Source organism: Ciona robusta, chromosome 5, assembly GCF_009617815.1.
Source record: "Ciona robusta chromosome 5, ASM961781v2".
Taxonomy (NCBI): domain Eukaryota; kingdom Metazoa; phylum Chordata; class Ascidiacea; order Phlebobranchia; family Cionidae; genus Ciona; species Ciona robusta.
Window position 1 is genome coordinate 6,837,617 of NC_143239.1, and position 22,557 is coordinate 6,860,173.

Here is a 22,557-nt window from a genome sequence, read left to right on the forward strand (position 1 = left end):
GAAAGTGTGTTCTGTCTCATAAACCTTGTGCCTGCTTATAAGTTACAACTTATTTAACTTTGTGAGTAAATATATTTTTGAACATTTTTTATTTAAAAAGGTATATTTTTTTGTGAAATTTTTCAGACTTTATTTAAGCCTGAAACAGTGACCTTAACTTTATCCACTTTAGGTTTGTGCGGTGTTAACCCTTGCTTTAACGGAGGATTGTGTTCAGAAGACGGGACCCTCGTTGGCTGTTTGTAAGTTTATTTAAATATTTAAGTTTGTATGTATAAATAAAAAAAAATGTTTTTTTAACTTTTTCTTAAAACATTGTTGATTCAAATTTTTAAATATTCTGATGTTGGTGTAAGTTGAATCGAGATGGATTGTTGAAATTAGTTGTGACTTAACTTTTTACATATTTACTACGGCTTGGTGCTATTGTTGCTACCAGGCATAACACAATATTTTGTTGTTAAAAACTTTAACTTTTTGCTCTATTTTTTGTCCGCCAAGGTCAAGGCATCATCAAGTAATTAATTAACTTGAAGTAAATATTTCAACTGGTTGAGAAAATAAGCGTTTGTATGGTTGATCCTTGTTTAACCAAGTATTTTGAATATGAGTAAATAATGCTTTGTATTCCAGGTGTCCGTCTGGTTACACAGGGATATTATGCGAGGCTAAAGGTAAGAAGATATATATTGGCATTTTTTTATTTATGTGTTTATCTTTTATCTTTTTATATATAGTCTTGTTATATTATAATTCTGAAATAGATATTGGGAAATTTTTTATTTTTTTCAACTTTAAAGAGCAATCATTAGGTTTTCCATACAGCGAGACATTACCAGGGTATGCTATTAAGTATTTTGCCCAAGAACACACACTCCTACATGAGTAGCAGCATTAAGCCTTGAACCCTGCTCTACAGAGCTGCAGATACACTTTATTTTAAGCATGTTTTAAATTACTTTCACTTGCCGTTATATTCTCTATTTTGGATTTAAAAATTCCTCACTTTTCGCTACAATAGACGAGTAGATAAATACTTTTTTGTTTTTCCAGATAATTCGGAGGCATTAAAGATCGGCCTTGGTGTAACTGGTGGTGTAATTGGAGGGGCATTGATCGTACTTGTGTTGGTTTGGTACGTTAAGAAGAGACCACAAGCTTACTCTCTTCATCCTGATGAAAGTAAGACGGTTCAACTTGTTTTATTCATTATGTGATGAATGTAACTTGCCCGCTTACGAGTTACCACGTAGGCACGTATGTAACTTATTTATCCTCGCATGGCGGGGGTAACAACAGTCATTATAACACGAGTGTTCTGTTTCATACACCTCATACCCGCTTACGAGTTACCATGCGTTTGTAACTTTGTTGGTGGATACCATCTAGACCAAATTAAAACATATATACAGATAAACTAAAAGTTCATACAACTTTTGCAGAACCTTCCAATTTTGAAGAGTAAAAGATAATGTCCATCGTCATGCAAAATATTTATAACGGCCATGAAAGTTCATTTTGTAGTTTTTTCATAACTTTTTTCTTTTTTTAGAACTTTTTTTACTTTTTTTTGTAGTTTTTTTTACTAGGATCAGTAGAAGCACTCACAGCACTTATCTAACCACTGTGTTTGTAGTTTTGTAATAATTGATACATTGTCATCTGTTATGACATCACTAGTATGACATCATAATCACTGAGGATGCCACTGGATGATTGGATGACTAAATGATGTAATAATGATGTCAATTTTTTTTGTTTTTAGTTTTATAAATAAAAAATCTTCGGTATAATATGCTGGTGTATAAGAAGACACCCATGTTATAACTCGACAGTGAGCATGAGGTGTATGAATACACCATGTGTGTCTGGTGTATAAGAAGACACCCATGTTATAACTCGACAGTAAGCATGAGGTGTATGAATACACCATGTGTGTCTGGTGTATAAGAAGACTCCCATGTTATAACTCGACAGTGAGCGTGAGGTGTATGAATACACCATGTGTGTCTGGTGTATAAGAAGACACCCATGTTATAACTCGACAGTAAGCATGAGGTGTATGAATACACCATGTGTGTCTGGTGTATAAGAAAACACCCATGTTATAACTTGACAGTGAGCATAAGGTGTATAAATACACCATGTGTGTCTGGTGTATAAGAAGACACCCATGTTATAACTTGACAGTGAGCATAAGGTGTATAAATACACCATGTGTGTCTGGTGTATAAGAAGACACCCATGTTATAACTTGACAGAGAGCATGAGGTGTATGAATACACCATGTGTGTCTGGTGTATAAGAAAACACCCATGTTATAACTGGACAGTGAGCATGAGGTGTATGAATACACCATGTGTGTCTGGTGTATAAGAAGACACCCATGTTATAACTCGACAGTGAGCATGAGGTGTATGAATACACCATGTGTGTCTGGTGTATAAGAAGACACCCATGTTATAACTTGACAGAGAGCATGAGGTGTATAAATACACCGTGTGTATTTGGTGTACAAAACGCACCCTCGTCGTAGCATAGCGGTTAGACGCGCAGCCAAATATTTAGGGTTCGAAGCTCGGTACTGCTACTTTTGTTTGTGCGTGTCAGCCATATAGAATATGCGTTTACAAAGTTGCAAGCGCGGTAACTGATATTCTAGTAAGTCGCATCATGTTTTTTAACGACTGTAGTTGTTCTGCTGGTTTAATTTTCTTGTTTTGATTTTTCGCTTTTGTAACATAGTAGGGTGGGAAAGACGGGACACCTTTAGCACATAATGTTTAAACATTCTGATCGTATTTTAGACAATTAACAACGGTTTATGAAAGTCGTAAAAATTTACCTTTATAATTCTTTGAATGTTCTTTGCCTACTAAAAAATGGGACGAAAAAATAGAATAAAAGATGTCCCATCTTACCCCACCTTATGCTATAAGCGGCAACTTTAACGCTTGTATATGAAGCGGAACATCCGTGTTATAACTTATGGGTTTTCCCACACGCGAGGATAAATAACTGACATCCGTTCGCCCATATTATAACATTCCCTTTTGACGTAGCCCAGCGGGTTCGCTTTAAATAACCCTCTACCCTACTGTAGTTACATAGGCGTAGCGCGTAATTTGAGAACACTGGGAGATATTTCAAGCGTGTCTCGTTTGTTGGTCAGTAATTTAAAGAAAACCCTTCAATGGCCAATAGTCCTAAAAACTTGTATTGTTGTTCGTTGTCACGGTAGACTAACAAAGCATATAACGTGGCACTGTAAGATGAAGCTACATTTCACGCACGAATTTTAAGGCTGTGGTTTTATTTGAGCTTTAGCAATGCAGAAGTAGTAGATTGGGGAAATGTAAGATTAGATTGATTTAGAAAAGGGATAGAGTGTATAATAATTTGCGATCAATGGCGAGACATATCAATTATAGTTATAACAACATTTTATGCAATATAATTTTAGCGTCACCCTGAGTTAGCATTTTGATCATTTAGATCTTATTTATTTAGAAGTATTAAAACAGATATAGCAGTTGGAATAGTACCTTAAACGTTAACGTTCTATTGGTGAGCTTTCTGTCACGAATAGACCACTTGCCACAAAAAAAATCGATAGGTGGCGACCGAGAGGTTGTTCTCCAAGCTAAGTCCATAGCAACGTATCTTTTTGCATTGATTTAGCAAAGTTAGGCGACGTTTTTGTTAAAGTTGCGTCTGTGCGTTGTCTATTTTTAATAATACTTCCACGTATAGTAGGGGTAGATATTGTTAAAGATATGGTGTATCAGATCCGTTGTTATGTGCTGATATACGCAGTAAAGATTTACAAACAGAAAAGTTATGCTGTTGTTGCGTGTGTTATAACTGATTTTATTATTAAGCCAAACTATAATATTTTAGTTTATTATAAGCCAGACACAGACCAATATCGCCTGTCTTTGGTCGCCCCGTTTGCAATATCAGTATTAATAGTCTGCTTACATTTGCAACATGATTCGTCATGAAAACCAACAACGTTTGTTTGTAAACACTACGACGTAGCTTTAGTTTTAGTATCTTTGACAAACAAGTTCGTAGAAATGTGTTGAAAGTTATTGCGCGAGTTTAACAAAGTATATAGTAGGGTGGGGAAGACGGGACAACAGGGTGGGGAAGACGGGACACCTTTAGCACATAATATCAAAAGTCGTGTTTTAAGCAATTAACAACGGCCTGTGCAGTGGGAGTCGTAATAGGGATGTGGTTTTATAATTTATTGAATGATGTTTGTTTACTACTAAATGGGACAAGAAAATAGAATAAAAAGGTGTCATATCTTATTCTATCCTACTACATTGTGCCGGGGTAAGATGGTCCACGTCTTCGTTCTCTTTTGCCGTCCCGCATTTGGTTGTAGACAAAGAACATTCAAAGAAATATATATCCGCACCCTTATGACTCTAAAAAGAGCGTTGTTAACTGTTAAAAACACGACCAGAAAATATGAGATATTATGTGCTAACGGTATCCATCTTACCCCACAGTATTATGTGCTAACTGTGCCATCTTACCCCACAGTAAATGCTTTAACATAAGATGGGAAATGTTTGTGAAGACGAGTTCCAGCTGAAACGTTTCGGGTTTTCGGATTGCCCACCAGAACGTTTCTACACTACCCAGGTATGTATTACGTCATTCATCGTGACGTCATGTTATAATACGTCATTATTCTTTATGTCATGTGTTTCATATAATACACATAGCATATGCATAGAATAGAAACAAAAACCTATATATTTATAAACAAAGGATAGAAACAAACAATCTATCCACTCAGTCGCATTCTTTATAACATCATAGAAACTAACGCTGTATATATTACAGTGGCACAAATGTCCATGGCTCTTATTCGCATGGAAGTTGTTTGCAATGCTGTATTGGGTCGCGATGTGGGTGGCCACCTTGGTCGGGGAGGCTAACATAACGTACTGGGTTTACCTCACCAATTGGGACGTGTTGGTTATCCTTATGTACCTCGTTGGTAGCTTTACTGTCACAGTGTATGGCATTGTGACAAAAGAACGATGGATCCAACCGACCGACACTGGTGTAAGGACAGTTTCAGGCGTTGTTGATCCGCGAGAGGACAAAACGATTACAACACCAGGTTTGTTACGTCATAGTAGATTCGTGTTACGTTATTGCTCGTCTGTTAAAAGCAACTGTCCTTGGCTGGACCTTTTAGTTTTGTAACTACTTATTTTTATATTTTCAAACCTTTGTGAAAACGACAGTTGTTATACCATGGGTGTTCTGTTTCATACACCTCGTGCCACCTTACAAGTTTCCACCTATGTAACTTTCGTAAAGGGCTGTTTTACATTATACAGTAGGGTGGGGTAAGATGGGACACCTTTTGACTCCATTTTCTCATCCCATTTAATAGTAAACAAGAAACATTCAAAGATTTAAAAAACTATATTCTCACGACTCTTATAGACCGTTGTTAATTGTTTAAAACACGATCAGAATATTTGGATATTATGTGTTAAAGGTGTCATATCTTCCCCCACCCCACTATAACATTTGCCGTCATATTTTACAGTGTTGCCTCTTCGTTGGTTCCATATGTTGATATGGCAGCTACAACTCGTAGCAATGGGTTTATCGTTTATAGTCACAGTCCTGTACTGGACTCTATTCAATCCTAAATTCAGCGTATATGATTACAACAGTCATGCCATTAATTTCGTCATAATGATGCTTGACTTCATCATAATAGCGATTCCTACACGGCTGTTACACTTTGTGTACATGGCGTTACTTTCTGCTATTTATTGTATCTTTACGGCGATTTTGCACGGCGCTGGCTACACATCTCATGTATATTCGTTCCTTAACTGGGCAACGAATCCTGGGTTATCCGCTGGTATCTGCATTGGAATAACATTCGTTGCTACTCCCCTTGTTCAGACATTGTTTTGGTGTGTCTACCTGTTAAGAAACTACCTCGGTGATAAAGTAAACCCAACTACGTCAAATATGACGTCACAACATGTTATTATGACGCCACAATACAGATCTGTTGAAGCTGGAAAAGTCAATCCATCATTTCAATAACTTTATTTACTTTTTTTTTATCTCAATGAACAATACTTGTATATACTTAACTTAACAATAAGTTCCAGAACCTTACCGTGAATTACCTCTTTATTACGTCCTAATCAAATATTCGAATATTTTACTGTAAATAAACAATGGAATCTTGAACGTGAGAAAAAGGCAATTCTCAAATTGGTTGATTGTGACGTCACTATCGGAACGGAAACGTAGTGTCAGGATCTGCATTGTAAAATGTAGAGATCGGTGTCGGTTTAGTGTTGTGTAATGGCGGTTGTTGTTTCTTTAGATTGAATATTTCACCAAACAGCGGTTGGTGGTTTTACAGGTTAGAGCTGGAAGCCTATAGTCCTCCGGTAAAGAGCATTTGTCGCTAATAATGTGTCTATGATGTTGTAGTGCACGTTATATATGTAGATTGCTACAGTTCAGCGGTTGGTATACAACATAGTGAACTTATATATATTAAGCTTGGTATGGTATACAAGCAAACAAAGCGTTTGGGTGTGGCAGATAGTAGCGCGCCGACGATGTTATTCATTACAGACGTTACTATAAGTAGTTGACAGTATAATGTACTTCAGATATAGATGCGTTGCTACATTGTTAGCGGTTTGTATAATAGTGAATGGGAAACCTTTTCATTTTATTTTCGTTGCTATACTGTTTCGAAGTTTATGGTTTTGCTGGTGTGTAACGTTAATCGTATACAGTCGTGTGACAGACAGTATTTATATCGAACAGTGTGCCTACAGTGATGCATAGCGTGCGTTAGAGACGTTACATTACTATAGTAGTTGAAAGTCGAACGTGGACCTGCGGCAAGAAACAGCTTGGTCCAGTTGCTGGTATTGGATAAAAGGTTTGTGTTGTTGGTATAATGGTACAATAGTAACTTTTATTTGTCCCTTTGATTACGGTAGTGAAGATTTAGAAATATTTTAAACGAAAAGACAGGATATAGCGACAAAACAACAGTTGGTAAAACACGCTTACAGTTAAAAACATATTTATATTTAATTAGAAGAAAATAAGCGTGACTGCTGTTGTGTGCATAGCTTGCCTCACAAATGTTATGTAACTTACTTTATCCTCACGTAGCCGGAAAACGACAGTCGTTATAACACGGGTTTAACACCTCGTGCCAGGTACGAGTTACCAAGTATGTTACTTTGTGGGTAATTATTTTTTTGGATTTTTTCATTTTTTTATGTATGGCTGATAATTTAGACAACCTATTAGTGACCACTGGGTTGGAGCAATTGCTGTTAAGTGTCTTGCCCAAGGACACATACGCCCACAATGGTAGCAGCGTCGAGCCTTGACCATTGTGGGCTTATGTGTAATTGTGTAAACGCATGGTATAGTTTTTTTGCAGATAAAGCATATCAACGATGCAGTTCACACGCTATCAGATATAATTTGGCGGAAATTGGTAATTTTGTTGGGGTCGGTTGTATATTTGGTACGTTGTCCGTCGCAGCAGTTGCAGTTAGTATTGAAGAGCGATATCGGTTCTATAAGTTATATCGAGGATTTAACGATTTCAACGAATTACAGTTACGTAACATATAGTAGGGTGGGGGAAGATGGAACACCTTTGTATTCTATTTTGGTAGTAAACAACGAACATTTAAATAATTATAAAACCGTATTCCCACGACTCCCACCGTTGTTAATCGCTTAAAACACAATCAGAATATTTGAACATTACGCTAAAGGTGTACCGTCTTCCCCCGCCCTACTTTATAAAGCATTAGGCGTAAAGTTACGCAGCAGAACTAGTTTTACCCTGGTACGCAAGCCAATAAAGTATAGATATGGGAAAAGTTTGGCGCAGTGACGGTATGGTTAGAGCGCCTGTTTTTAACCAGACATTTTAGGCTTAATTCGCCTACCATTGTGGGCGTATGGGCCCTTGGGCGAGATACTTAACAGTAATTTTTCAACCCAGTGGTCACTAACGGGTAACCAAATTACAATACGAATTTCTGTTTTGAATCGGTCGTTTCGTATTGATAGCACTCAATATACGTGTTGGTAATCATTCAAACTGACGTATCTTTCCTGTTTAGATTTGGTTGTCACAGCCAAGAATGCTTCGTGTTTTGTTTTACTAATTTGGCCAGGTTAAGTGTTAGCACGGTATAGTAGGGTGGGGTAAGATGGGACACCTTTAGCACATAATATCCAAATATCCTGATCGTGTTTTAAGTAATAAACAACGCCCCATGGGAATCGTGAGGATACGCTTTTATAATTCTTTGAATGTTTTTAGTTTACTAACAAACGGGACAAGAAAATAGAAGGAAAGTGTGTCCCATATTTCCCCACCCTACTTTACAATCTTTAAAATGTATATTAATTCATTAGGGAAACACTCGTAGACAATGTGTGTTATAGGGTACAACAAGAATATAATTAGACTGTGGTTAGGCGCATAGGTGGTTAGTTATGTCATATTTAAACCTAGTTGCCGATCTGCATTGGCCTTACGCTTACAGTAACAATACGCGTGTCTACTCAAGCGTTAAAGCCTCTAAGGCGGAACTCGTTATGACGTCATAAGACTACAAAAACGAGCGGCATTCTGGAATTTAAACACAACCGCTCTGTCAGGCTAGTTGTGATGTCATAATAGGTGTCTGTTGCAGTTTCTAGAACGTGCTTGGTTTAGAATAAGTAAGATAAATAGCAATATGACTTCATTATAAAAGTGGGCGTGACCGATTTTGTGTTGACGTACTTTAAGTTGATGTGTGACGAAACAAAGGTATAGTACTGTGGGGTAAGATGGGTATACCGTTAGCACATAATATTTCATTTTCTTCATCTTGTTTATAACAATTAACAATTAACAATTAACAACGCTAAGCCGTGAGAATACGGTTACATACTTCTTTAAATATTTATTATTTACTATTAAATGGGACGATAAAAGAGAATGAAACATGTACCATCTTACCCCACCCTACTATATGTAATTATAAGGTATATACGGAACACTATATAATGAAACGTCGTCTAATGCGTAATATGCTACAATATGTTTGTTTACTGATTTTCACCGATTTTAGAAGATATTAGGTTAAGTGTTAGTTGGTTCAGTTAAAATGAAAATACGAGATTTTGTGTTGGACCCAAAATCTTCGGCGACGGATTTCTACCTTTCTAAGGTAATATAATGTAATTTATGGATATGATTATGATACTCGTGCACTGGGTCCGAAAGAAAGGCCTTATTCTCGGAGCACAATTTTGAATCTTACCCGAAAATCCACGCACAGGTCGTTTGTAATCAATACTGGTATATTAAACTAAAAAACTTTTATGTACTAGCGGAAAAATTGAAATGTCTATTAACTCGCAAAAAAATTCCAATAAAAAGTGTATGGTAAACGGAACACCCGTGCTATAACGACTGTCGTCGCTAGTGTTACGATGCATCAAGATATATCTGCAAGATCCAAGTTGTAATAAAAGGTTAAGAACTCTTATTGAGTGAATCTTGGCGTGAATAAGAATAAATTAAACTGTGCTGATGGCTAAGATATAATAGGGTGGGGAAAGATGGGACATCTTTAGCACACTCAAAGGTGGGGGAGATGGGACAGCTTTAGCACATAATATCTAAATATCCTGATCGTGTTTTAAACAATTAACAACGGTCTATGGGAGTCGTGAGAATACGGTTTTTATAATTCTTTGAAATTTCTGTTTACCACCAAATAGGACGAGAAAATAGAATAAAAATGTCCCACCTCCTCCCACCCTACTGTATAAAGTTTTATGACCGCGCTATTTTAACAACCGCAACAGCTTTTGTGTCTTTATTGGGTGTAAGTGGGGTAAACGTCACGGCGAAAACAAGGTAATAACTCCGAATCAGCAGATTTATGGCTACGTTTCTGCTCTGTTAAAAATTCGTCTCATAATATGTTTACCCTGGTTTAAATTTCAAGCAAAATCTGCGTATTTGGTAAACGTGTTTTGCACTTTGCGCTTTGCAAATAACAGGCATGACGTCAAACCGTAAACCTGGGAAACCTAAAATGAATCCCATTTGACTAGGTTGGGTCGCCCACTACGGTGGTTCATAAAACACAATGAATATAAATGTAAAAGTTAAACCTTTATTCAAATAATAAAAGCATGTTTTTAACGACTGTCATTTTACCGGTTTGGGGAATTTTTCGTTTTTTTAAACAAAATTTTATTTTTATATTTATAATTTTCAGTGGGGTAAATCCGCGCCTCGTTACCTCGCCTACAGAAGTCTTGTGTTCTGTTACTGGTGTGTGGCATTCATCGTTGATCTTTGCAATAACTTAGACGGCGGTTGGTTCTTCATATATTTGTCACACTGGGGCGAAAGCCTTGTCCTGCTGTATTTCTTCACTGCTTTGTGCACGTCAATATGTGGTTATTTGCAAACCAGAAGAGAAAGAGAAAAAATTTCAAGTATTTTGAAAATTGCTCTTTATTCTAGAGAGGAGATTAAAGAAAACGAAACAGGTTTGAAATTTTGCTATTTTTAGTGTTTTTATCTGGGGCAAGATGGGATAGCGCTAACACACAACACCCCATATTTCCTAATCGTGTGTTTAACAATTAACACCACCCTTTTAGAGTCGTGAGTATAATTCCGTAAATATTCTTTGTTTACTACTAAAAGGGACAAACAAAGGTATGAAAACATGTCTCATCTTACCCCAGCCTACTATAACTGTAACAAATGTTTATGTTTTTGCAGACAATTTGAAAAACCGTTCTTTAAAGTTAAAATGGTTTCATTATTTGACAACAATCCTTTTTATTGCGTCGTTCAACGTGTCTATTACCGTCACAATACTCTATCCCATACTCGATGACGTCACATACCACAATGCATCTTTTCTAAGCATCAATATTCACATACTTAACTTTATTTTAATGTTAATTGATTTATGTGTTAATGGAATTAATGTTAAATTTCAACAATTTTTTATTTCTGTTATAACTTCTGCAACGTACGCAGCTACGCTGGTAACTTTGCACCTTACGGGCGCCAACTCTGCGGTTTACCCTGCTATAGATTATAAACAAAACCCAATTCGTACGAGTTTAGTGACCGTTGCAATGATTTTAATTGCGCCAGTACTTTGCCACTCTGTTATGTATTGTATCTACCGTTTAAAACTATGCGTAGGATACAGAATACGCCGAAGAACAAGAACATCAGTTCCTGTTATGGCTGGTAATAAATGATTTTAAAATAGCAATATTTTACCCATATTCCTAATAAGTTTATCCCGAGAAACTTTTTATAATGTTATATTAGCTTTGTTTTAGCAATTTTAAATGTTTTTTTTCCCACGAATTTGCAGTATTTTTAACGATCATGTGATATTATATTTGAAATAAAACGGCAGGGGTGTGTAAATAAAATTCTTCAAATAGAAATCAAAAATTATTGTTTACAAATTTTGGCGGGAACTGATCAGCTGATATGACAAAGTAAAGTTTTTTTTGTTTTTTTTTCATAATTATTTTTAAGTATAACAATTTAAAAGGAACAGACTGCTTGTAGTACAGTTGATATAGTTCAGTACTCAGTCACATGCACAAGGATAGACGTATTTTATTGAAGTTTTATTCCATGAATCGACAGTTTCGCAGGACTATAGTGATACGACTTACAATGTAGTTTTGAACTTTTGAATGCTAAAGTTTTCAATGATCTACATATAAAAATATACAAGGGTGTAATAGCTTTATTTAGCAAGCATAATTTGTCTTTTAAACGTCTAAATATGTAGAAACTGTAATTGGATTATGACATTCTGTTACCTCCGCTACCAGGCATCGTATAAATAATGCTTTAGTGGCTTATCTGGTGTAAAAACGTAGTGTATTTCCAACGTTTCGTCTGCCATACGGCGAGCCTTCATTACTGGATGGGAAGATGAAGTCTTGTCATATGGCAGACGTTTTTATACCAGATGAGCCACTAATATATTATTTTAAATTATGACAGCTTATAACCTGATCAATGTTCCACTCCACCCCTATAGCTTCAGCTGTACTTTGAATAACATTATAATTCTTTAGCTGGTGGTCAGTAAAATTTTGGGTCTAAAAATGTTCCTAGGTCTCACTGATTTGAAAAAAAACTTGTGCGTTTGTGACCAAAATTAACTTTGAAAATCTGCAAGGATTACCGAATGGCATTTATTCTAACTAATTTATTGTACCATGGGTTTTATATGGTGGTATTGATTTCAAAAACATACTTATTAACGTATTTGTAACTTTTGCTGAACTTATTCTTTCAGACAATTTAAATTTATTTCAGTTTAAAATGGAGTCGTTTCAATCTTTCATATCAATGTTTAACAAGCATGGTTATAATGATGATGGAGATTATGTTGCTACTTCAAACTCTACAGGTTTATATATGTTCATGTTTCACAAGTGTTTAAGTTTTTTTCATGTGATATTATTTCTTATTTTCTAAAATAATTTTTCTGGTATTTATTTGCTTACTGACGTTTGAAGATGACTTGTATAGGAGGTCAAATGAAGTTTTAAAGTTATACTCCCCCTGACACCCTGAATGTTACACATATGTCATATATTTCAGTTCTGCTTGTTTGTATAGACACCTAACAGTTGGTAAAATCTAGGGTGCAAATATATAAGGTGTCATTATGTTTAAAAAGTTAGAATGACCCCTGGACCTAACATTACATATTCCCCCAGGTCCTGGTAGAATAGACTCGAAGCTGGTTTCAAATTTCAGGGAAATCTACCAACTTATCACTGGAACTGCTCCGGATATAAAGACATTCGTTCACGCTCCATATAAGGACGTTAACACTCCGTTTTCACCGGGTTTTGGGCAACCTCTTGGTTTAGAAGAAATTGAAATGCCAGCTCTTGACCTTGAGTGTGAGGAAGAGTGTTTACATTCAAGTTTGTTGCTGTCGTTCAGGAAAGCAAAGAAGTTTTTATCAAACTTGACTTATTGTATATGTAACAAACTAATTGGCCCTGAGATTCTGCCCCTGGTACTTGTATGTGATGGAAAAAATAACCCAAAGAAAGTTTATTTCATGGTTGTGTCCTTGTGCTTAGATGATGGTAAAAGTGAAACTCTTGAAGTGAAAAACATCTCGTGTGTTGGCCCTTTTCCGAGGAGCAATTGGGATAACGATGCTCAAAACCTGAAAACCACAAGTTTGTCAAAGATTTGTTCCAGTCTGACGTTCCAGCCGCATATGTTGGGTGTTGGGGGGGAATTAGTTCAAGGCAGTTTGGCGATGGAGTCATTTTCAAGGTTTGAGTTGTTCAGCGAAAGTGATCGGATAATTAAAGCTATTAAAGAGAATGCGTCTCATGTTTCAATCGATGTATCGGCAGACGAGGTTAGTTGGTTTGAAGTTGATCGTTCTTGGCGTGTTTTATGACTATTTTAAACCATTGACTAGAATAGGTTATTAAGTTTCTTGTGACCTACTTTTTATAAGCAAATTGTTGCAAAGTGGTGAATTAAATAAAATATGTTTATATAATGAGTTTTTGACTCTGGGTTGACATTGTTAAAATACAGTTACACTTATAGTTGTCAAACATACTAAAATGTGTGACGTCACTTCGTGTCAAAAGTTAAGTATACATTACCCTAGGGACAGTGCTTACCTAACTTTATGCGTGTGCCAAGAAACTCTCTCTTAGAAATAAAAAATTATAGTACGTCTCATAAAAATACCAAATTAAAACTCATAACTGATGTAAACGACATTAAAGAAAAACAATCTGTTAAGTAAAGTTTTGAGCCATTTTAACATTATGTACAACGAAACATTTTATTGGTATATTTTCTCATAGAAATTTTATACCAGGTGGTTAACGTCCTCGAAACTCCCCACCAGAAGATCCACACGGTGGCAGTAAACCTTCGACCCGTGCCCGGTGATCCGCGAAGTTTGGTTTATTTTCTTCATCAGGATATTAAGATATTGGAAGGTAGGTGTGGGATGTTTGTTAAAAGTTGTGTATGAGGGTGCGTGTGGTTTAATCCAGTGCTTTTCAACCAGTGTACCCTAGGATGCCCCAAAATATGCCAGGGGTGCACCAGTACAAAAGTGTATACAAGGGTGCATCACAAACTTTAACAATTTTCACCAATTATATTCAGTTTTGAACATTTTTAACAAATTTAACCATTTTCCTACAGTTTTTTATATGAATTCTATATCTTGCATTGCTGGGAATTGCGAAACTAGTCTTTTCTTTAACTACAAATCATCCTAACTGGTTTAATATAATATAGTGGGATGGGGTGATATGGGACACCTTTTCATTCGCTTTACTCGTCCCATTTAGTAGTAGAACATTTAAAGAATTATAAAAACTGTATCCTCAACTCCCTCCCGTTGTTAGTTGTTTAAAACATGATCAAGATATTTGGATATTATGTGCTAAAGCTCTTGTCCTTCCCCACCCTGCTATTATATTTATTATTTAAATTCAACTTGTTTGCTTCAGGTTTGATGGAGGCTTTGAGTCCGAAGCAGGAAGTCGTGTGGGCCGATATTACAGATGAGGTGAATACGAATATTAATATTAACTTCTTTCTTTTGCATATATGCGTATGTGTCCTTGGGCAAGACACTCAAACGTTAGTTTCCATCCCAGTGGCTACTAGTGAGTTGTCCTACTTGCCAATCATGTTTAAAAACAATCACTCTGTGGTAACTTACACGAGGTGTATGAAACAGAACACCCGAGTTATAACGACTCTCGTTGCCCCGCCATGCGAGGATAAATAAGTTACATACGTGGTAACTTGTAAGCTGGCACGAGGTGTATGAAACAGAACACCCGTGTTATAACGACTGCCGTTGCCCACCATGCGAGGATAAATAAGTTACATATGTGGTAACTTGTAAGCTGGCACGAGGTGTATGAAACAGAACACCCGTGTTATAACGACTCTCGTTGCCCCGCCATGCTAGGATAAATAAGTTACATACGTGGTAACTTGTTAGCTGGCACGAGGTGTATGAAACAGAACACCCGTGTTATAACGACTGCCGTTGCCCACTATGCGAGGATAAATAAGTTACATACGTGGTAACTTGTAAGTTGGCACGTGGTGTATGAAACAGAACACCCGTGTTATAACCATAGGCGTAAAGTTTTACTAAACGTTAGGGTTGCAAAAACCAGAAAAAAAGGAAGTCCTCGCGCCGGTAGGCGCGAAAAAAAAAACGGTTTGCAACCCTTTGTTTTCGGTTTGCAACCCTTTAAATATGTGCTTTGTAAAAGCTCATACAAACGTAAACGTATTCAGAATTACGTAGGGATGAGACAAATTAAAAATACGCGCGTTCGGCGAGTCCGTGTAATGAGAAACGGTCGAATCCGATTGCCTGGCGAGTGACGTCACAGTAGCTATGTCGCATGCGCCTTTCGTCAAGCCCGCACGAGTGTGTGGTTATCTTACAAACCAAGACCCGTCCGTCGGAAACAGTAGGTTTCCAGAACGAAATATCGCGGAAATAAACTGCCTAAAACGTTTCCAACACTGCTTTATATTTATATACAATGTTTTCCTCAGCCAAGCAGCATATTTATTACGAAATAGTAGGGATTTACATGTGAATTCATTGCATCATAATAGCGGTTGTTTGAACCTGGCAATTGATTACGACATAATAGCGATTCACACGTTGATTACTGACGTCACAATAGCGATTCACACGTGATTTATTTAGCAAACAGGAGTTTAAATACCAGTTGAATGCATTTGTGTCGTGAATGACGCATCGGTATTGACATAATTTAACGAACGTAAACGAAGTTTGTTCGCAGTAATAATGGCGTCTTCGTTTGGTCGAACGTAATTCCTTACACATTATTAGTATGGAGAAAATCAAAGGGTTGCCAGGCAACCCTGCAACCCCGTAACTTTACGCCAGTGGTTATAACGACTGTTGTTGCCCTGCCATGAAAGTATAAATAAAATATATAGACCCATCACACAATGCACAAAGTGGTAAATTACAATCCATGCAAACAGGAGGAAAGCGTTGAAATATCAATCGTGGATAAAATAGACAAAGTTTTAAAGTCTTTTTATAAACCGACCAAGAACGAAGCAAAAACAGATGGTAAGTGAAGTGGGTCCGAGTTTGATACTGGCATTGTGGATTATGTTTCTGTTGTTGGCGTATGTATCCTTGGGCAAGACTCTTAATTACAAATGCTCCAACCCAGTGGTCACTAGTGGGTTGTCTTAATTGTCAGTCATAAATAAAAAAATCACCAACAAAGTTACATATGCGGTAACTTGTAAGCGGGCACGAGGTGTATGAAACAGAACACCTGTGTTATAATGACTATAGGCGAACATACCTTCAATAAATGCCCCCACCCAGTGGTCATTGTTTTATTTTTTCCAGATAAAACCAACGACGATGAATTGATTTCTTCCTTATTTGCTCCAAGACAAGAATTCGATTTCACCGAGTGCGTTTGGGAAGTTTTGAAAGTGAGTTTAATGTTACTATGGTTGTGTTAGCTTGTGTGTTCATGTAAGCGTGTTTCTCATGTATACAAGTTCGTTACAAGACCCTGTGTTTGGGAAGTGGCGGTTTAACACCATGTATTTGTTATCTATACAATTTATTATGTATACAGGTTAGTTATAGTATCTATATGAACATTTTATTTCACAATTTACTATACAAAAATTCTGTTACTTTTACTTCTGCTAGCAGGCATAATGTAAATAACCTTTCAACAGTTCATCTGGTATAAAAACACTTTGTATTTCTGACTTTTGTCTGCTATTAGCAAGACATTATCAGAAAATGTGCAACAAAAAAAAATTATCGATGTGTTTTAGACTTTCAAACCTTTAAATTTGTCCAAGCTTTACCTCAAATTACTTTTTACGTAACTTTTTATAATGTAAATAAACTTTTAATGGTTCATCTAAAAACATTCTGTATTTCTAACGTTTCATCCGCCATTAGCAAGACTTTATAAAAAATGTGACAAAATGTTCAAAATAGACTACGATTTTCTACCAGATTAGCTGTTAAAAGGTTATTAACATTATGCCTGCTAGCAGAAGTAACGAAAATTTTGTATAATAAATTGTGAAATAAAATGTTTATATACATATTATAAATGAACTGTAAACATAATAAATTGTATATGGATATAAACCATCGCTTGTCAAACTGGGGGTTCTAATTAATTGTAATATACCATCTCATATCATAATATTCCCATAATCTTATTCCCTCAGAACGTCCAGACTTACCAAGAACTTATCAAATGTCTTGGATTAATAATGAAAGGATTAGAAGATGGAAAAGGAGTTTGTTTCTGGCTGCATGAAAACAATCGATCGTATCTCGCGAATATTATCCGGCAATCTTACCAGGTGTTTACCACTTACTCATTTTTCTTAACAAAATGAATATTTACAAAAAACTGCAAAACACGATTTTATCTAAAAATGTTCAATCGAAGCGTTTAACTAAATGATGAAATATGACGCAGTATTTCGTAATTTTTTACAGGCAATGTTTTATTTTCTAAGATTAGACTATATTTAGGTTATTTTATCTTTTAACTACTTTTAGTAACCAATGTTAACCCACCATAAGCGCCAAACTTAAGCGCACGAATAGTTAGACACAATGCTATGAAACAAATGTAACTTATTGGTTGTAATGTTTACTGATTAATGCAATGCAAAAATTTCTGGGGTTGGCCTGCCCACCCTGCCACCCCAGGTTTGGCGCCTATGGCTAAATTTCGCCCATTGTAAATAGCTACCACCAGCTCCACCCTTTTACCCAACTAACCCCATATTACCCCCAGGGTAAAATTACGGCCCCAAAATTTGGCTCAACGTTGCCGATCCAAGTCCTGATTGAAATTGGAATCGAAAAACTTGGGCAAGACTTTGCGCAGTTCTTTCTCTCGCATCGTTTTGCTACGAGGGAAAAACTAGAGAAATACATGTCACCTGATGATGTCATCGATGATGATGTCATTAGGTTACAAAACAAGTTGATTGGCCTAAAGAAGCTACATCACATAACTGAGCTGGCATCACATTGTTCCTCAAACCTAATGCTCCCGATGGAGAAGATTAACAAAGTTGTGAGGTGTATTTTGTTTTGACCATTTTGTTCATATTTGTATTCAACTTTTTTTTTATGTTCTGTCCATTTTTTGTCAATGTTTTGTCCAGGTTTTATTATCTTTTGTTTAAATAATACCATTATAACCCCCTAGATCAGCGTTGAGTTCATACACCACGGAAGATTTTGATTCCAGCAAATTATTCTCGTTGAATGTCTCGTTGGGTGACGTTAAAGGTTTGTTGGAGTGCTCTACTCCCTCCTTGTGGAGAGTTTGCTGCACGGGAACGAACATAAACGGGAAGGTGAGGTTTCTATGTCGTTGAAATGAAATATTTACTTATTTATTCTCGCATGGTGGGGCAACGACAGTCGTTATAACACGGGTGTTCTGTTTCATTCACCTCGTGCCTGCTTACAAGTTACCACGTATGTAACTTATTTATCCTCGCATGGCGGGGCAACGACAGTCGTTATAACACGGGTGTTCTGTTTCATACACCTCATGTCTCCTTACAAGTTACCACGTATGTAACTTATTTATCCTCGCATGGCGGGGCAACGACAGTCGTTATAACACGGGTGTTCTGTTTCATACACCTCATGTCTCCTTACAAGTTACCACGTATGTAACTTATTTATCCTCGCATGGCGGGGCAACGACAGTCGTTATAATACGGGTGTTCTGTTTCATACACCTCGTGCCCGCTTACAAGTTACTATGTATGTAACTTTGTGGGTGATTGTTTTTCAGAGCAGCTGATAAATTTGATGCCATGTTAGTGACTACTGGGTTGGAGAAAAATTTAAACTTGATAATTTGGACAAACATTTATAAATTTACACATCATTGTAATGAATTGTGATGTCATTATGACATCATAGTAATGAATTGTGATTGTTATGACATCATAGTAATTGTGGAGGGCGGCTCATATTGTGAAGATATTGCGTTCACGCTCCGCAGCCTCGAGACGCCGGTCCTGCCCCAGCGCACACGCTATCCGACTGCACGAAGTAATTGCGTTTAAGGCATTGTAGGTCACAGCTCAGTTTATTACGCGGTGAAAGAACAACATTGAGCTTAGACGACAAATTGAGACAGCAGGGTATTACTAGCACTGTACTGCATCACAGTACAGGAAAGTGAAAGGTTTATATAACGAAAAACACGTGTAGCAAAACAATAAAACGCGTCATTGGCATTGGGCAATTGCCTCGCCTGGCATACACACAACTGGGTAATTGTTTTATTATCACGATTAGAATGACGGGAAAGTAGATGTTGCGTAAGCAGCGAAACTGCATTCCATTTTTTAGCTATCTTTATATCATTAAATCTGGGCTAGAGCACATCAACCGCTACATAATGAGTTATGATTGTCATTATGACATCATAGTAATGAATTGTGATTGTTATTATGACATCATAGTAATGAATTGTGATTGTCATTATGACATCATAGTAATGAATTGTGATTGTTATTATGACATCATAGTAATGAATTGTGATTGTCATTTTGACATCATAGTAATGAATTGTGATTGTCATTATGACATCATAGTAATGAATTGTGATTGTTATTATGACATCATAGTAATGAACTGTGATTGTTATTATGACATCATAGTAATGAATTGTGATTGTTATTATGACATCATAGTAATGAATTGTTTTTGTTCTAGAATACAAGCAGTGCATGTTGGAGCCGGGAATTCCCCTTCATTGGTCTAATTAAGCATGATGATGTCATCGATGATGTCATAGTTGATGATGTCACAGATGATTCACAAGATGATAACAATCGTACTTATTACATCACAACCACCACACGACTGTTGTTTCACTTTGTTTAATCCTGGTGTTCGTTTTGTGCATTGTTACATTGTTATAATAAATCCATGCAATAAAATAAAACGACAATTGTTGAATGTGTCTTACTGAGTTTGTAAGTTAGGAGATTTAGTTCAATTTTTGTAAGTTGGGTAGTTTAGTTAAAATTGATAAGTTAGAAACTTTAGTTTGAATGTTAGATTGGGACAAGATTGGGTCCCAAAGGCATGATCATGTGTTTATACCAAAACTGAAAAAAATAGCAACCGTATTTTCTCCCTAGCAACCACATTTTGGCCTAGCAACCGTATTTTTCCCCTAGCAACCGTATTTTTTATCATATTTAGTCACTAGCAACCGTATTTTGTCCATATTTTGTCCCTAGCAACCATATTTTGTCCATATTTTATTATATTTTGACCATATTTTGTCCCTAGCAACCGTATTTTGTCCCTAGCAACCGTATTTGGACCCTAGCAACCGTATTTTTTCCATAGCAACCATATTTTGTCATATTTTGTTCCTAGCAACCGTATTTTGTCCATATTTTGTCCCTAGCAACCATATTTTGTCCATATTTTGTCCCTAGCAACCGTATTTTTTCCCTAGCAACCATATTTTGTACCTAGCAACCGTATTTTTTCCATAGCAACCATATTTTGTCCCTAGCAACCGTATTTTTTCCCTAGCAACCATGTTTTTTTGGCCATATTTTGTCCCTAGCAACCGTATTTTGTCCCTAGCAACCATATTTTTTTGTCCCCAGCAACCGTATTTTGTCCCTAGCAACCGTATTTTTCCCTAGCAACCGTATTTTTCCCTAGCAACCATGTTTTTTTGGCCATATTTTGTCCCTAGCAACCGTATTTTGTCCCTAGCAACCGTATATTTTCCCTAGCAACCATATTTTTTTGTCCCCAGCAACCGTATTTTGTCCCTAGCAACCGTATTTTTCCCTAGCAACCATATTTTGTCCCTAGCAACCGTATTTTGTCCATATTTTGTCCCTAGCAACCATATTTTGTCCCTAGCAACCGTATTTTTCCCTAGCAACCATATTTTGTCCCTAGCAACCGTATTTTGTCCATATTTTGTCCCTAGCAACCATATTTTGTCCCTAGCAACCGGATTTTTTTCCCTAGCAACCATATTTTGTCCATATTTTGTCCCTAGCAACCATATTTTGTCCCTAGCAACCGAATTTTTTTCCCTGGCAACCATATTTTGTCCCTAGCAACCGTATTTTGTCCATATTTTGTCCCTAGCAACCATATTTTGTCCCTAGCAACCGTATTTTTTTCCCTAGCAACCATATTTTGTCCCTAGCAACCGTATTTTGTCCATATTTTGTCATATTTTGTCCCTAGCAACCGTATTTTGTCCCTAGCAACCGTATTTTGACCCTAGCAGCCGTATTTTATCCATGGCAACCATATTTTGTCTCTAGCAACCATATTTTGTCCCTAGCAACCATATTTTGTCCCTAGCAACCGTATTTTTGTCCCTAGCAACCATATTTTGTCCATATTTTGTCCCTAGCAACCATATTTTGTCCATATTTTGTCCCTAGCAACCGTATTTTGAGCCTAGCAAACGTATTTTTTCCATAGCAACCATATTTTGTCCCTAGCAACCGTATTTTGTCCATATTTTGTCCCTAGCAACCGTATTTTTTTCCCTAGCAACCATATTTTGTCCCTAGCAACCGTATTTTGTCCCTAGCAACCGTATTTTGTCCCTAGCAACCGTATTTTGACACTAGCAACCGTATTTTTTCCATAGCAACCATATTTTGTCCCTAGCAACCCTATTTTTTCCATAGCAACCATGTTTTTTGTCCATTTTTGTCTCTAGCAACCGGATTTTTTTCCCTAGCAACCATATTTTGTCCCTAGCAACCGGATTTTTTTCCCTAGTAACCGTATTTTGACCCTAGCAACCGATTTTGTCCCTAGCAACCATATTTTGTCCCCAGCAACCGTATTTTGTCCCTAGCAACCGTATTTTGTCCATATTTTGTCCCTAGCAACCGTATTTTGTCCCTAGCAACCGGATTTTTTTCCCTAGCAACCATATTTTGTCCCTAGCAACCGGATTTTTTTCCCTAGCAACCGTATTTTGACCCTAGCAACCGTATTTTGTCCCTAGCAACCATATTTTGTCCCCAGCAACCGTATTTTGTCCCTAGCAACCGTATTTTGTCCATATTTTGTCCCCAGCAACCGTATTTTTTCCCTAGCAACCGTATTTTGACCCTAGCAACCGTATTTTGTCCCTAGCAACCATATTTTGTCCCTAGCAACCGGATTTTTTTCCCTAGCAACCATATTTTGTCCCTAGCAACCGTATTTTGTCCTAATTTTGTCCCTAGCAACCATATTTTGTCCCTAGCAACCATATTTTGTCCCTAGCAACCATATTTTGTCCTTAGCAACCGGGATTTTTTTCCCTTGAAACCGTATATTTTGTCCCTAG

General features: G+C 36.8%; 5 protein-coding genes across 6 annotated transcripts in view; 4 read left to right on the top strand and 1 right to left on the bottom strand.

Moving 5' to 3' along the window:
- LOC149736125 (uncharacterized) overlaps positions 1 to 1,793 on the top strand; it is a 29,461-nt gene extending 27,668 nt beyond the window's left edge. Inside the window, exons 37-40 of the mRNA XM_089879265.1 lie at positions 173 to 242; positions 634 to 674; positions 1,054 to 1,182; positions 1,443 to 1,793. Coding sequence (XP_089735391.1) covers positions 173 to 242; positions 634 to 674; positions 1,054 to 1,182; positions 1,443 to 1,465 — 263 coding nt within the window. The 3' untranslated portion in view covers positions 1,466 to 1,793. The remainder of the gene's footprint in view (positions 1 to 172; positions 243 to 633; positions 675 to 1,053; positions 1,183 to 1,442) is intronic.
- Positions 1,794 to 2,274: 481 nt separating this feature from the next.
- Positions 2,275 to 6,249, top strand: LOC149736126 (protein rolling stone-like). Its single transcript, XM_089879328.1, has 3 exons — positions 2,275 to 4,659; positions 4,864 to 5,146; positions 5,585 to 6,249. The coding sequence occupies exons 1-3, from the start codon at positions 4,576 to 4,578 to the stop codon at positions 6,097 to 6,099; spliced, it is 882 nt and encodes a 293-aa protein (XP_089735454.1). The 5' UTR covers positions 2,275 to 4,575; the 3' UTR covers positions 6,100 to 6,249.
- A 2,468-nt stretch (positions 6,250 to 8,717) lies between these two features.
- On the top strand, positions 8,718 to 11,548 carry LOC149736127 (uncharacterized). The gene is made up of 3 exons (XM_089879331.1): positions 8,718 to 9,275; positions 10,338 to 10,614; positions 10,853 to 11,548. Exons 1-3 carry the CDS (start codon positions 9,213 to 9,215, stop codon positions 11,344 to 11,346), a joined length of 834 nt encoding a protein of 277 aa, XP_089735457.1. The 5' UTR covers positions 8,718 to 9,212; the 3' UTR covers positions 11,347 to 11,548.
- Positions 11,549 to 11,692: 144 nt separating this feature from the next.
- Positions 11,693 to 20,176, top strand: LOC149736128 (protein zwilch homolog). 2 transcript variants are annotated; one of them, XM_089879286.1, is made up of 10 exons: positions 11,693 to 12,527; positions 12,841 to 13,505; positions 13,983 to 14,106; positions 14,629 to 14,687; positions 16,166 to 16,256; positions 16,548 to 16,636; positions 17,402 to 17,539; positions 17,983 to 18,272; positions 18,403 to 18,553; positions 19,935 to 20,176. In XM_089879286.1, the coding sequence occupies exons 1-10, from the start codon at positions 12,440 to 12,442 to the stop codon at positions 20,103 to 20,105; spliced, it is 1,866 nt and encodes a 621-aa protein (XP_089735412.1). In that variant the 5' UTR covers positions 11,693 to 12,439; the 3' UTR covers positions 20,106 to 20,176. The 2 variants fall into 2 exon arrangements, with proteins under 2 accessions (XP_089735412.1, XP_089735413.1); XM_089879287.1 differs by lacking the exon at positions 19,935 to 20,176 and having other exon boundaries at positions 17,983 to 18,274.
- LOC149736129 (uncharacterized) overlaps positions 17,885 to 22,557 on the bottom strand; it is a 49,443-nt gene continuing 44,770 nt past the window's right edge. The window contains exon 4 of the mRNA XM_089879306.1: positions 17,885 to 17,903. The gene's annotated coding sequence lies outside the window, so the exon portion shown is untranslated. The remainder of the gene's footprint in view (positions 17,904 to 22,557) is intronic.

Coding starts and splice junctions, on each gene's coding strand:
- LOC149736127 (XM_089879331.1), top strand. CDS start 9,213: ATGAAAATACGAGATTTTGTGTTGGACCCAAAATCTTCGGCGACGGAT. Junction 9,276..10,337: donor CGGATTTCTACCTTTCTAAG/GTAATATAATGT, acceptor TATAATTTTCAG/TGGGGTAAATCCGCGCCTCG. Junction 10,615..10,852: donor GATTAAAGAAAACGAAACAG/GTTTGAAATTTT, acceptor ATGTTTTTGCAG/ACAATTTGAAAAACCGTTCT.
- LOC149736126 (XM_089879328.1), top strand. CDS start 4,576: ATGGGAAATGTTTGTGAAGACGAGTTCCAGCTGAAACGTTTCGGGTTT. Junction 4,660..4,863: donor AACGTTTCTACACTACCCAG/GTATGTATTACG, acceptor TATATATTACAG/TGGCACAAATGTCCATGGCT. Junction 5,147..5,584: donor CAAAACGATTACAACACCAG/GTTTGTTACGTC, acceptor CATATTTTACAG/TGTTGCCTCTTCGTTGGTTC.
- LOC149736128 (XM_089879286.1), top strand. CDS start 12,440: ATGGAGTCGTTTCAATCTTTCATATCAATGTTTAACAAGCATGGTTAT. Junction 16,637..17,401: donor GCGTTTGGGAAGTTTTGAAA/GTGAGTTTAATG, acceptor TTATTCCCTCAG/AACGTCCAGACTTACCAAGA. Junction 17,540..17,982: donor TTATCCGGCAATCTTACCAG/GTGTTTACCACT, acceptor TATTACCCCCAG/GGTAAAATTACGGCCCCAAA.